The sequence below is a fragment of the Zootoca vivipara genome, chromosome 1 (genome assembly GCF_963506605.1).
Source record: "Zootoca vivipara chromosome 1, rZooViv1.1, whole genome shotgun sequence".
NCBI lineage: Eukaryota > Metazoa > Chordata > Lepidosauria > Squamata > Lacertidae > Zootoca > Zootoca vivipara.
The window spans coordinates 115060659-115074128 of NC_083276.1; the positions used below are offsets into that span (position 1 = coordinate 115060659).

At 49.5% G+C, this 13470-nt stretch overlaps 2 protein-coding genes across 3 annotated transcripts; both read right to left on the reverse strand.

Moving 5' to 3' along the window:
* Nucleotides 1-878: 878 nt before the first annotated feature.
* Nucleotides 879-3541, reverse strand: HOXD11 (homeobox D11). 2 transcript variants are annotated; one of them, XM_060280916.1, is made up of 2 exons: nucleotides 2388-3541; nucleotides 879-1272 (listed from the first exon to the last, which is right to left on the reverse strand). In XM_060280916.1, exons 1-2 carry the CDS (start codon nucleotides 3124-3126, stop codon nucleotides 1037-1039), a joined length of 975 nt encoding a protein of 324 aa, XP_060136899.1. In that variant the 5' UTR covers nucleotides 3127-3541; the 3' UTR covers nucleotides 879-1036. The 2 variants fall into 2 exon arrangements, with proteins under 2 accessions (XP_060136899.1, XP_060136898.1); XM_060280915.1 differs by having other exon boundaries at nucleotides 2364-3541.
* Nucleotides 3542-11651: 8110 nt separating this feature from the next.
* On the reverse strand, nucleotides 11652-13470 carry HOXD12 (homeobox D12). Its single transcript, XM_035134820.2, has 2 exons — nucleotides 12692-13470; nucleotides 11652-12144 (listed from the first exon to the last, which is right to left on the reverse strand). Exons 1-2 carry the CDS (start codon nucleotides 13299-13301, stop codon nucleotides 11906-11908), a joined length of 849 nt encoding a protein of 282 aa, XP_034990711.2. The 5' UTR covers nucleotides 13302-13470; the 3' UTR covers nucleotides 11652-11905.

A 13470-nucleotide genomic window follows, 5' to 3' on the forward strand; every position in this document is an offset into this window, starting at 1 on the left:
CATGTTGAGTTTTCCCCTAAAAAAATAAAACATGGGTAAGCCCGCCGGGGACGTTGCTCCTCTTTTTGGTTTTTTTAAAATTATTCTCATTATAGCGAAGAAACAGAGAATGAACAGGGTTTTTTTTTCTTTGAAATGTAGGGGCGGGAGGGGAGCACATAACGGTGGGTCGGACCACACTCTCAGCTATTAGTCGATTTCACTTGGCACCAGCAGGGACCCGACTATGGACATTCAGAGGGTGGCACTGCTGATAACGCACGCGGAAAAGGCAACTTCAACCTTACTAGGAACCATTTGTTCACATGAGCAAGACAGTGTCCCGTGCTGCTTCTTTTTTAAAAAAACAAACCCTCCCCCAGAACGCAATGGAAAACCAGATATATCTCTCTCTATACTGGTGTGCGTATAGGTAGATACCGAACGCGCATTACCACCTTTTCGACAACGACAACGAAAGAAATGGGGAAGTTGAGAGGAGTCACTCTCTCCTATCTCAGACCCAACAGAAAGCGGGCCCAACACGGCTGTTTCATAAACGCGCTTCTTTCTTAACTACCATCTACATTCGAAGTCTAGTAGTGGCCTCCGCCAGGAACTAGGGAGAAGGGGGGGAAAGCAACACAGTGGGTAGTTTTAACCCCCCCCCAAAAAAAAACCCAGAGAGGATGGAAAGGGAGTGGAAACCCAGACAAAACGACAACCCCCAAACCCAAAACTCCAAAAACACACAACAAGGTTAGAATGGACTCTTGGATTTACCCTCTGGGTTTCTGGTCCCCCTTTTGAGGATTCCTCTCCGCCAAGCGCCCCAACACCTCTCGTGGACACAAAGGCTGTTTGGAAGAACCAGATCTGTTGAGCATGGGTGAAATAAAAATAACAATAAAGGGAACTTGTCCGCAGGGTGGATGTCGTGTAAACCTCTTGATTATTATTATTATTATTATTTGATTTTTTTTTGCACTCAGGTGGCAGGTTGGTCTAGGGAGGGAGGTCTTCTTCGCCTCCTTCCTCCCCTCCCCGCTTAGTCCTCTCAAAACAAGGGATTCCCCGTGAAATACTGCAGTCGATCTCTGTTCAGTTTCTTTTCTTTCATCCGTCGATTTTGGAACCATATTTTGACTTGTCGATCCGTGAGGTTTAGCATTCTAGACAGCTGGAGTCTTTTCTCTTTGTTTATGTACACGTTGAAGAAAAACTCCCGTTCCAGTTCTCTTATCTGGTATTTCGTGTAAGGGCATCTCTTTTTCCGGGATCGCTGGGGAAGTGCTGAACATTCAGGAAAGGGGAAAAAAACACAACCCAATAATGATAATGATGATGATTGTGATGATTGTGATGATGATGATAATAATAATAATAATAATAATAATAAGGGAAGCGGGGTGGGAGACAGAAGGGGGAAATTAGGAACGAAGAAATAAAGAAGCTGACATATGTTGTCCCACTCAGAACACTTTCAAGCAGAGCTACACTTCATAAGGACTTACTGTAACTATTCCCTTACTCCCTGGGAAACCGACCACTGAAACATCCAGGGAGTTTTCTGCCTCACGCTAGTCAACTTTGTCAAAGTGGTTTTTGGAAGGTGTGGGTGGAAGATGATGATAATAATAATAATCATCATCATCATCATCTACGTAATCCCAAGCTTAGACTACCCAACTCCATTTACAGGACTGAGAGAAGGGTATGTGTGGAATTGTTTGAAACTGACTTTGCAAAGTACACCTCAACCCGTTCAGTTGGGACCCTGGTTTCCCCCCCCCTCCCCTTCCTCAGAAGAATAGTTTGTGGAAAAGAATCCTGCCTCTCTCATATGTCAGTCCCAAGTCCAGCCCAGACAGGATCCCCACTGAATTTTTATACACACACACACACACACACACACACACACACACACACACACAATGTATATATAAATAAACATACCAGTATATATGAACACCTCTCCCCAAAACTTTGGGAGCTCTCAGCCTCCCAATCAACAGTTTCGTCACAATTAACATCCTACCTCCAAGTATATCTATAAGTTCCCCTCAATGGGTTTCCTATCGTAAACACGCTTTACAACGGTGAGGGAAACCTTATAGGATATATAAAAGCCCTTCGGATGCTTATAAAATCTCACATAAAAAAACCTCGGGCTTGACAAAGTGGTGGCCTCCTGATCCCTCCCTCCCTCTCTCTTTCTCTCTCCCACCCACTCACCCACTCACCCATCCTCTCTCCACCCCACCCCTCTCAATTTTTGGCTCTCCTCTCGCTCCCCGCCTCCCCCAACTTAACAAATAAATAATCAACAGCTCGGAAAAGCGGAGCTGATGGTGAGGCGCCGCGGACTGGACGCCTCTTCTTACCTGACGTGCTGTTGCTGCTGCTACTGTTGCTGCTGCTGCTCTTGTCCGGTCTGGCCTCCTCCGACGGGGACTCGGCGCTGCCCTCGCTTGTCACTTTCTTTTCCTGGCCGGGCAGCGGGGAAGCTTTGCCACAAGTGTTGCTGGGGAGCTTGAGGTCGCCCTTGTCGCCCTCTGGCTCCGGGTAGGGGGTGCCTCCTCCTCCTCCACCACCGCCGCCATGCGCCGCCTCGTAAAACTGGTCGAAGCCCTGCGGGAGGATCCCGTTCCTGCCCACTGCGCTGTAGAAGTTGGCGGCGGCGGCGGCGGCCGCAGCAGCTGCGGAAGCGGCGGCGGCGGCCGCCCCGTGGTGGTGGTGGGCTCCGCACAGGGGATCTGCCTTGAAGAGCACGTCTGTCCTGCGGGTGGCCGGCTGTAGAAAGTCCCTGCCGTGCATCACCTCCTCGTAGTAGCTGCTGGGCGCGTAGCTGCTGCCTCGGTAGGGCCACTTGCTGCCTCCGCCTGCGCCGCCTGCTCCGCCGCCACCTCCGCCGCCGCCTCCCGCGTAGTCCCTGAACGCCGCCGCCGCCGCCGCTTCGCGCACCGGTTGCACATGGGGAGGCAGGTTGGAGGCGTAAGGGAAAGTCATTTGACAGGAGGGCGACTGGGACAGGAACGTGGGCTTGCCGGAGAAATCCGAGGAGGAGACGTAATAGGCGGCGGCGGCGCACCCGGGGAGGTACATGCTGGAGGCCCCGTGGCTGCCGCAGTCGTCAAAGTCACTCATGTCTTCTCCTCCTCCAGCTGCTGCTGCCTCTGGGCGAGGGCGAGCAGGCAGCGGCAGCGGCAGCAGCAGCAGCCGAGCCAGCGCGTGGGAGCCGGAGGAGCCCCATCTATCTGCGCGCGAGGCTTTGGGCAGGAGCAACCACCACGAAGGGGGGAAAAATCCCACCGTGTGCTGACGTGCAATTCATCTTGATTGATTCGAGTGGTAATTATGTCACGTGACGGCAGGCGATGGTAGAAATGTCCTTATATCTAGGAACTGCTCCCCTTTTCGCCCGCCTGCTTTCGCCAGAGGTTTCTTCTCTCCAAGAATCCCCTTCTTCAGAGAGCTTCCCAGTTCTCTCGCTCACACACACACGCTCTCTCTCTCTCTCTCTCTCACGCGCAAAACCAGGCATAGGTTTGGACAAATAGGACCTTTTCCAGCTCTTGCTCTCTCCCCCCCACCTCCCCAAACTACACACACACACACACACACCCCTCCCCCTCCTCCTCCCGTTTCACCCCCCTTCCCCCAACCAGGAAGCTCGATGAGCTGTAGGTAGGGCAGCAAATCACCTGGGAATGCCATCCTTTGCCCAGATTCCTGCGCGCATACATCTCACATGCACAGCCCAGACCCATATATCCTAGCAAAATCCTCCACAGAACTGGAAGAGAGTCAGACACACAAAGCCTATGGCACTATGTCCTGGTTTGAGACAACAAACAGGAATAGTTTGTATTTCTATAAAAAGAACAAGAACAAGCAGTCACCGGAAATGCAGTCAGGAAAGGCTCAAGGGCCAAGAAGGTGTTTAGGGAGAATATCTCTTGCTTTCCAGACTTTGCAAAGCAACCGCCAATATTTGCCCTCATTGGGGCATCCTTTCTTCTTATTAGAAAAAAGCATGTGCTGTAGGAGCTTGTTGCTTCTCTCTCTCTCTCTCTCTCTCACACACACACACACACACACACACGCTTGCTAGCTAGCTAGCCAAACTAGGACGTTTCCCCACCGAGCAGAAAATTCCCTCCCTCTTATCTGTTTCATTTAACATAATGCAGTTTTTCCAACTCGAAATTCTGTTGCTTGGTTCCCTTCCCTAGATCACGATATCATTTTGTACCGGGCAGAACGAAAGAGAGAGCGAGAGAGGGAGGGAGGTAATATGGAATGGGTACTAGGTCTATCTGTCTAATCGATGCAGAGTCCTATGTATAGGCATCAACTTCCACCACCACCCCCGTTTCATCGAAGTGTGAGCCTCGTTTCCGAGCCCGTTATGCTGACAGAATCCTAGGCTGCATCAGACATCTTAGGGTGGGGCAACTGCCCCAGAACAGGCGCTTCCTTCTGAAAAGCAACAATCAGATCCTCGCAGAAACACACCCCAGCTTCAATGTCACTTGAAGGTGGAAGGGAGGGGGGGGAAGACACAGTATTTTAGAATTAGATTCCGAAACACAGAACCGCACACAGCACCTTCACCTCGCGGTTGAAATGGCTCCCTCGCCCCCCTCCCTTTCCTTCTCCTTCTACACATTCAAGGCGCATGAAATGAGCGAGGACACATTAAATCAGATACACACCGAGAATCCCCACGGAAGAAGAGGCACATTTCTCCCGACAACAGGTAACAACAGAAGACCGGTTCTTTCCTCCCGGTTCTTTCCTTCGGCTGTTGTACAATGTCAAGTTTAACCCCACAACTTTGTTTCTCCTCCTAGTCGAAACAGTACCAAAACACGTCGCTTTACTAAAGACAACAAGCTGGAAATCCATGTCTATTTCCCGTCCTCTTCCACTCCCCAACTTCTGAGGGCTATTAATAAAATAAGATAAAGACGACAACTAAGATCATTATCCAAGATACTGATAGTAAAATGAGATGGAATTTATTTTCTCTTATGAACCGTAGCCAGGAGCACGAAAAAGAAACCAAAAAACCCCGAAAGAAATTGGATTTCAAGGCCATCTAATATAACTTTCTGAAGGGGGGGTTAATGGTTTTTTATTATTATTAAAAGAAACACGCATTCCGGTCTCAACCTTGTAACGTCATATATATTCAATCTTTTAGAAGCAGGAAGGCAAATTAAAACAACGAGGCTAATCGTAGTCAGACGGGTTTAAAAGCCTTAGTTCAGTGTGGGCTTTCCAGCCGGCTAAATAGGTGTAGGATTGGAGCATTGTGTGTGTGTGTGTGTGTGTGTGTGTGTGTGAAGATATGTGTGTAACACACACACAAAGGCACCTCCCAAATAGGAAGAGAGTACGAGATATTATTATTATATATTTTGTTATATTGTTTTACATTAATGAGAGGCTTATATGGATATATAACGGCGCCTATTCGTTTGAAGTCCTCGATAAACCCCCAAAATGACCAAGTATCTTGTACAAGGGTGCCTCCTGATTGACATCCGCAGTGACTCACAAGTCCCAAGCCCTCTTTTGCACTTAGCTCTAGGAAGGAAGCTGAGGAGGTAGGAGAAATACCTTCATCTCTAAAGCCTAACCAAGCCAAGTCCCAGCTCCCCCATATATGAACCTATTTCCTAATTAAAAGAAAAGAAAAGAAAAGGGGTGGGGAAGTAGAAGGAAGGGGAAGATCATATGCCCAAATGGTATCCAGATCTCCTTCGAGTGTCCACCGTTTAACCATGGTTGCCTTGCTTGTATGACGCCCATCCACGAATCACCACCACAAGCTCACACCAAACCAGCGCAACAGATCTGGGCATAAACCAGTCGCACCACCCAATGTCCATTTAGCCAGACACAGTTCCACCTCCTTTCTTTCGAATGCTCATGCTTGGGTTTAGGTTTTGCTGCAATGAATGGACTCGCCTCCCCTCCCCTCCCAAATGTTGACTGCGCAGCTAAAATGGCCCCTGCGTCTCCTATCGCAATGGAGCGAGGCAAAGGCTTTCTCGCTTGCGCGGTTGTCTCAAAGATATCCTCCAGACCAAGCGCCTCAGGATCATGCGGAAAAAGCAGACGATTCCAAAAGCAGACGATCCCCCCCCTTAATCGCCCCCACCCATCCACGCACCCTCCAGTAACCACACCACAGGAAATCAACATAAAACTAATAACCAGCATCCTGTCGACCCCCACCCCCACCTCACCTCTCCTTTTCAAAAAACCCTTGAATCAGCTACATATCTGGATAGGAGACAACTAGTTTCTACCATTCCAAGTTCAAGGACACGGTGGTCGTTTGTTAATAAGGAAAAGGAAAGGAGCGGGGGTGGGGGTGGGAGAGAAAAAGACTCCCTCCACGATTCTTGCAAAAGACCACTTACAGTCTGGAAATGCCTATTAAACAAACCACAGCAAAAGAGAGCAATATGGTGTCCTTGAGTTGCTCAAGGATTCCTACCCTGATTAAGACGCGAAGAGAAATCTGGGACTTTTCCATAGACGCATCTTCAAAAAGCCTTGTTCTATCCGGCGCGGTAGCATTTCAAACCCAGGAACTAGCAAACCAACACCCCACTCCACCCCGCGCCCGCCTCGCAACGCGCAACATAGCACAGAAGGGTGGCTTTACCGTTCGGCGTCTTGCAAGGTATGTCGTCGCTGCCTCCTGGAACTAGCCGGTTTTCCACTGCGAGTGTCATCTCCAAAGAAGCCTCCGTGAAAAATTAGGACGGCTGGCATAACGGTGTCGGAGCGAGGGGGGTGGGGGCGGAAGAGAGAGAAGGAAAATATGCCTGGTCCGCCCGGAGAGAAGGTGCTGTGTTTTTGTGCCACCCAAGATAAGACACTAACTTGACCTTAACTTTGTTATGGCGCCCCTAGTATCTGGAGAACGTGAACAGACACTGTCTGGCAGCTCTCGTAAAAACTGACTGGAGAAGCGATTCTGAGTCATTTCATTTATGGCCACTACAGTTCTGCAAGAAAGCTTTTCCTCCCTGCCAAACTTTAATTATTTATGCTCTTTTAGGAAACACAAAAGCGCCCAGAGCCATTTAAAACAATCAGAGGGACGTTCCTTTTGCCTTATCAAACTCCCAGGCATTGCAAAAAGCACCCCGGCTTAGCCTATCAGAGCGAAGGACTCGTCCCCGCGACGCCAACAAGATGCGGATTTGGGGATTGACTCGAGGAGGAAGATGTATGTGGACATGTGTGTCGCTAATGAAGCCATACAATCATGGTGTGTGTGTGTGTGTGTGTGTGTGTGAAGGTGGGGGGGGGGAGAGAGCCTTATTTTCTACACACACCCCACCCTCCAAATCGCATCACACTACATACACACCACACCACCACAAACAAACACACACGTACACACACACACACACCAACGCTGCACCCTTTCTTTCTATGTACGATAAACAGAAAGACAAGAGCAGTGAAAACGACTTTCCTCTATCCTTTCGGTCAAGGATGGGAGCTTTCACTGAAATGCCCCTCACCAAGCATTTAAAAAAATAAATAATAAATGCAAGATTAAGCTCTAGGCCAAATAATGCTGCAATCCTACGCACATTTACCTCCGAGGAAGCTGTCCTGATTCCATCGGGAGCTCACACGCCTCCATGGGCGAGCATTGATTCCTGCTGTAAGGAGGGACTTGCTTCCCAGAAAACGTGCTTAGGATCGGTCGGAACCGGGTGCAAATCCCATTCGGAATCCATCATGGGCAATTTACCTATGGATTCCGACAGCGTGTAAATTGCAGCTGATCGGCATGCGAGGATGCGCAGATACAAAGCTAACTCATGTGTGGTTATCGCCATTTTCAGGTTTTTAGCTACAGCAACTATAACTGTTCCGAATTTAATGTCTAGGACCCTGTCTATATATATATATACCTCCAAGATAGCACCAACCTACCCGTCCCTATGATATTTTTCCTAGCTACAATCACGTATACAGGTATATATGATAGCGACCTACCTAGAGCGGCCATGGCACCGAACGAATAGTATCTGTCGCAATGCGCTTCTCCAGTGATATGCATTTTTGGAGCAGTTTACCGACCATTGTGTGTCTTGAGTGCTTGTACGCCTCGGAACCAACAGTTGTTGTTGTTTTCAACACGTAAATGCTAGGAATATTTATTTCGGTGGCTTAATAAAAACAATACATGGACACACTACATATAATGTGCATATACTGATACTGCTTCTCTCTCTCGCTCATTTTATTTCACTTCACACAGACTAATTGCAAGTCCATAATCATCCACAAATGGAAACCAATTGAACTTAATAAAGAATGCACCCTCGTTTCTATATTTTCTGCTGCTAATGGTGGAATCTTGCACAACCGTTGAGCTTGGTGTTTGCAAGGAGTTAGTGAAAGAGAGAGTAAAATAATAATTATAATAAAAAAAGAGGACCATAAAGGGTCAGATGTGCTATTTGCTAGAAAAATCGCCTGTGGATGTTAGCGAAAAGAACCTCAACATGGAAGGAAGTTGGTTGTATTCGTAGGATTGATTTTAATTAATTCAGTCTGTATTTTATAAACATTTATTTAGCGACTTAGAAAACTAAACAAGACCTTGATTACCTAATCAGCTCTGTTGTGGCCTCGGTTGTCGAAAGGGAAAATTTTGGTAATAGAGATGGAAAGGAGTTGACCGCATAATTGAAAAAGAACCATTAGTCATTCCAAAACCATCATTGTTATTCTGAGGCATCATTAAATATTTATCCTATTTTAATGTTAGCTTTTTCTCTATAGCAGTATTCGGATATTTAAAAATAGCGATTCCTTCTTAACCGTGCTTACCGCCTCAGATTTCTCAAAACAAATGGAATTTTAGATAATCATTTTTAAGACAATGCACTGTAAATATTGCAATTTTTTTCTAGCAAAATGGAAATTGTTTAACATGTCTGATAAACTGTTACGGCCATCTACAGTTAAATAACATCTCCGCTCAAAACCATGCCTGGCTGGGAAACATCTGAAGGAGGTGAAGTTCAAACATCTAATTAATACTAAAAATGTAGACAATAAACATCAACGTCGTTTTAATTCCTCATTTGCGGTGTGTGTTTGTGTGTGTGAATGAATGCCCCGTTTTTAGCTCTGGAGAGATCTGGAAACGTGAAGGATCAAAACAAATAATTGATCAAGGGTTTAATTTGAAGACCAGGGAAAACAAATTTCATTTTATCCTTTGTGGGAAATTTTTTTTCTTTCCCCATTCGAGGCGTCTGAATTGTAGAATACTCTCTCGCTCTGCTCTCGTTCTTAGAAAACTATTATTACACACAGTTATCAGATTAATATGACATTATACCACAACCTCCACTCAAATAAGCTTCATTAGTTTCCTTGTGTGCCTATAGAATCACGGTGTAAAGGAAAGACCCCAGGTAGATCCTTGGCCAGTTGTGCTTAAAAACTTGCTGGCTTGACGAGGAGTTTTGTTTTGTTTGGTGATGTGTGAGTGTTTCTGAAAGCAGGGGCTGGAAACAGGCGGCCGACATGGAGCAGAGGATATTCCGACTGAGTCGCATCCTTGATTCCTTTGTGTCTTCCCTCCCTTTATTTTGGGCGCAGGCTTTGGACAAGGCCAAAGTCAAGCTAAAGAGGAAGGAAGGCTGCAAGCAGCGGAGACAGAGCGCTGAGCCAAGGGCAGCCGGCGAATAGGGGCGAGAGGCGGTTTGGGGAAAGGGAAAAAAAAGGCAGAACAAAACAGAAACAAACCGCAAATGGCAGACAGAGTGTCGGAGGGTGGGCTGTAGGGAAAGGAAGCGAAGACGGTTGGATATGCCTTTGGAGGCGCGGGCCTAGGTCGTGTTCAGACTTAGGCCAGAAAGAAGGAAGGAAGGAAGGAAGGAAGGAAGGAAGGAAGGAAGGAAGGAAGGAAGGAAGAAAGAAAGAAAGAAAGAAAGAAAGAAAGAAAGAAAGAAAGAAAGAAAGAAAGAAAGAAAGAAAGAAAGAAAGAAAGAAAGAAAGAAAGAAAGAATATCAGAAGGAGCAGGAGACTGGGTGCCAAAGGTGCGTCTCAGGCATGGCGGGAGGCAGATGGAGAACAAAGAGACTTGTGGCACCGTCAAGACGACAGTCCAGATGATTTGGCAAGTGAGAAGTTTCTGTGGAGTGCGGTCTACTTCGCCCAATGTCCTACATACCGATGTTAGTTAAATTTCCTGGGACTCAGGATCCCATTCGGTGTTGTATCTGGCGAACGGTTAAGAAAGTGGACTGCCTTAAGAAAAGGTGGTCATAGAATAATAGAATTGCAGAGCTGGAGGGACCCCGGCGGTCATCTAGCCCAACCCCCTGCAACGCAGGAATCTCAACTAAAGCATACAGAGCAGACGGTCGTTTTTAAGGTGTCCCTCTGTTTCCCCACCTCCCCGCGGCAGACTAGCAGGGCGGCCCCTCTGGAAGCGAATGCAACGGGAGGCGCGTAGACGTTGCTTATTAACACGCGCGCGCGCATGCACAAGTATGCGCTCCGTTTGCTTGTGGCGGAGGCGCCTTCCGTTCCAGTGCAGCAATCGTGGTGTGAGACCAGGCGACAATGCCTGCGCCTGGAAACCGAAGCAATAAGGCAAGAATAGTCGAGAAGCCACTCCTCGCTGTCAAGGGACAAAGAACACAGAACGGGATCCACTAGGAAAGGCGGCTTCCTCGGCTCTCCCCACTGCAGCGTAGGCCCCACCGCCACGCGCAAAATAAGACCCCGCGTAACATCTTCACCGCTCCCCGCCAAAATCTGCATGAGAAATACTAAAGATCCAGGGAACAGCCTAACACCCCTCGAGCATTTTCAATTCACACAGATTTTTGCTTCAGGGCAAGCAAACACAGCCGCGGTTTTGTCACTTCCATCTTCCTTCCACTCCTGGGAGAAACGCGAAGATCTTCCCATCTTCTGCTCCCAACCACCTCCCCATCTCTCTCTGTCTGCCCCCCCCCAACTTTTATCTAACAATCAGGGCTCCAAAAAGTGGGGGAGGGGTTGTTCGAGCAATCCAGAGACCACGGAGGGGGCTCAGGGCATCGAGGCACAAAACGCTGGAATGCCTTGCGAAGTAACCGAGGAAGATGACAGCCAAGCCTTGACTGCGAGGTCACGTGCCTTTGTCGCAATAAATACATGTGCGCGCATATGCGCGCGTGTCTGTGTGTAGCTATTTCAAAATAATGCATTTTATTGTGAACCACTTTAAAAAAATGTTCCAACGCTTCCTTGTTTTGTGGTTTTAGTAAAACAAACCCCCACAACAGCCCCCCCCTCCACTCACACCCTGCATCCTACTGCAATGTAGCTGGAGCCATACACGGATTACCTGCCAATGCAACCATTTTTGGGCCTTTCCCATTCAGCCAGTCACACACAATATTCTCCCTTTGCTTTCACGCAGTTCCAGGCGGCGGGCGGGCGTTCGACGCGTTCCTTCCCCCAAACTGAAGCCTTGGTGAGGGTGGAATGAATGTTAAAGAACATAACAAAAGAAAGAAACAGAGGAGGGGGTGGGGTGGGGAGAGCTGACACCACACATTTCCTTTATTATAGTTACTTCCTTCCCCCTTCAGCCAAGTAGTGAGGCTTTCGCCGATTTACAAAGCCAAGCAGGTTGATGGGGGGCGGGGAGAGAGAATCTGACTGCTTGGGCTAGACCCCTGTCAACGCTCCCCTCCAGATTTTGCCTGCGTTTTCGCCTGGAATCCGTAGTGGCTTCGCTTCGCCTCGGTTCGCGTCGCTTTGTTGTTCCTCTGCTGAGCCGGGAGACAGCCGCTCCAGAGGCAAGTTCATGATTAACAGGGAGGAAGAGAGCCAGCCCCAAGACGCCCCCCTCCCTGGGCGGCGTCTCTAGTAGAGCGAGAGCGCCTGCTCGCGCATCACCACGCGCTTCTTCTTCATCCGCCGGTTCTGGAACCAAATCTTCACTTGCTGGTCGCTCAGATTCAGTCTGTTGGACAGCTCTTTCCGCTTCTGCCGGTTGATGAACTCGCTGAGGAGGAACTCGCTCTCCAGCTCGGTGATCTGTTGCTTCGTGTATGGCTTCCGTTTCTTCCTCGACCTCCCTGGCGTAGGGCACCAGGGCAAACCTGCAACAGAACAAGACACATCGAGAAGGGGGTTTGTGTTTGGTTCGTTCTTGCTTGGCGCGCTTGGTCTGACCGAGCTGGGCCCCCGTTGCTCTGGGTGGTCTAACGCAAGCGCGGAGGAAGCCGAGCTTATGGCAAGGAGGTGGGGAAGCCTATTCCAAGAAAGCAAGGCGGTTTTTAATCCTCTAGGATTTAAACCTGTAGGATTATGCGCTTTGGGGTGGGATCGAAGTGATGCGCCGCAGTCCGATTTTGCACAAGTCCCATCCCGAGCAAGCGCCACTGAACCCAGAGGGACTTACTCCCGACGCAGGATCAGGCCTAGGGTGTTGGTGGCGGCGATCCTACTCAGATTTCCATGGAAATGAAATCGGTGAGGCAGATAGGCCTAACAGCTTTACCGTGGAAGTAATCTCACCGAGTGTACCGGAGTTTGGGTGCAACTTTTGTGAAGGCTCAGGGACTGGGGGTTCATTGGCTGGGGAGGGTTGGGTTGGGTTGGGTGGGTGGGATTCTCTCCTCTATCTAGCAGCGAGAAGGCACATACCGTCCTGCAGAGGAGGTCTGAGGTTTGGCTGGGTTGCTGCGGGCGGGAGTGTCAGGTTCAAGTTGATGGCGTGCTTGAGGTCCTCCTTAAAAAAGCCCGAGGCGGAAGAATCCGCGTTCAAAAGAGACGCTGATGCGTTGGGCAGGCTTCTCGGCTCATACCTGAGCCCTTTGGCCTGAGTCGCCGCCGCCGCCATCCTCACCATTCTCCCGCAACTCGAGTCGTCGGCCAAAGCTTCCCGGCTCTGCCTGCCTCTCTCGTCCTGCTTGGGAGCGGCTTCGTGGGCGGAGTACTTGGGATGGTGGCCGTCCAAGGCGGCTTTGCTGCCGCTGGGGTTGAGGCTAACACCGGGGAGGGAGCCAGTGGCTGCGGCGAGGTAAGACGGAGCCTGCGACGAGCCGCTGAGTACGTGGCTGGAGGGCTGAGCTGGGCAGGAGCTGGCGCAAGTCCACGCGATGGGGCTCCTCGGGTAGGAGAGCGCGGGCAACGAGGCAGCCAGCTGGTGGCTTCCATTAGCTCGCAGGTTGGGGAAGTAAAAGGAGTCGGCGGCAGAGGGCAAGTTCAGGAGGGAGCCCACGTAGCCCGGCCGGCAGAGGCTGCGATCGCACATTTTCCAACGCGAAGGACGTGCGCTTCCTCCGTCTTTATTCAGGGCGGTGTGCGTGGAACGATAGGAAGAGGACTCCTTCTTCGCCCGGGGGTGCTTCCAAGCCGGGCATTTCCAGACCAGCTTCCTTCGCGAAAGTTGCAGGAGAACTTCTCGAAAGAAGGAGATGGAC

Bases quoted from the DNA above. Each gene is read 5' to 3' on its own strand.
- HOXD11 (XM_060280915.1), bottom strand. From the start codon at position 3,126: ATGAGTGACTTTGACGACTGCGGCAGCCACGGGGCCTCCAGCATGTAC. The intron at 1,273-2,363 runs GTAAGAAGAGGC...CTGAATGTTCAG, and splicing joins CAGCAGCAACAGCACGTCAG to CACTTCCCCAGCGATCCCGG.
- HOXD12 (XM_035134820.2), bottom strand. From the start codon at position 13,301: ATGTGCGATCGCAGCCTCTGCCGGCCGGGCTACGTGGGCTCCCTCCTG. The intron at 12,145-12,691 runs GTATGTGCCTTC...GTTCTGTTGCAG, and splicing joins CAGACCTCCTCTGCAGGACG to GTTTGCCCTGGTGCCCTACG.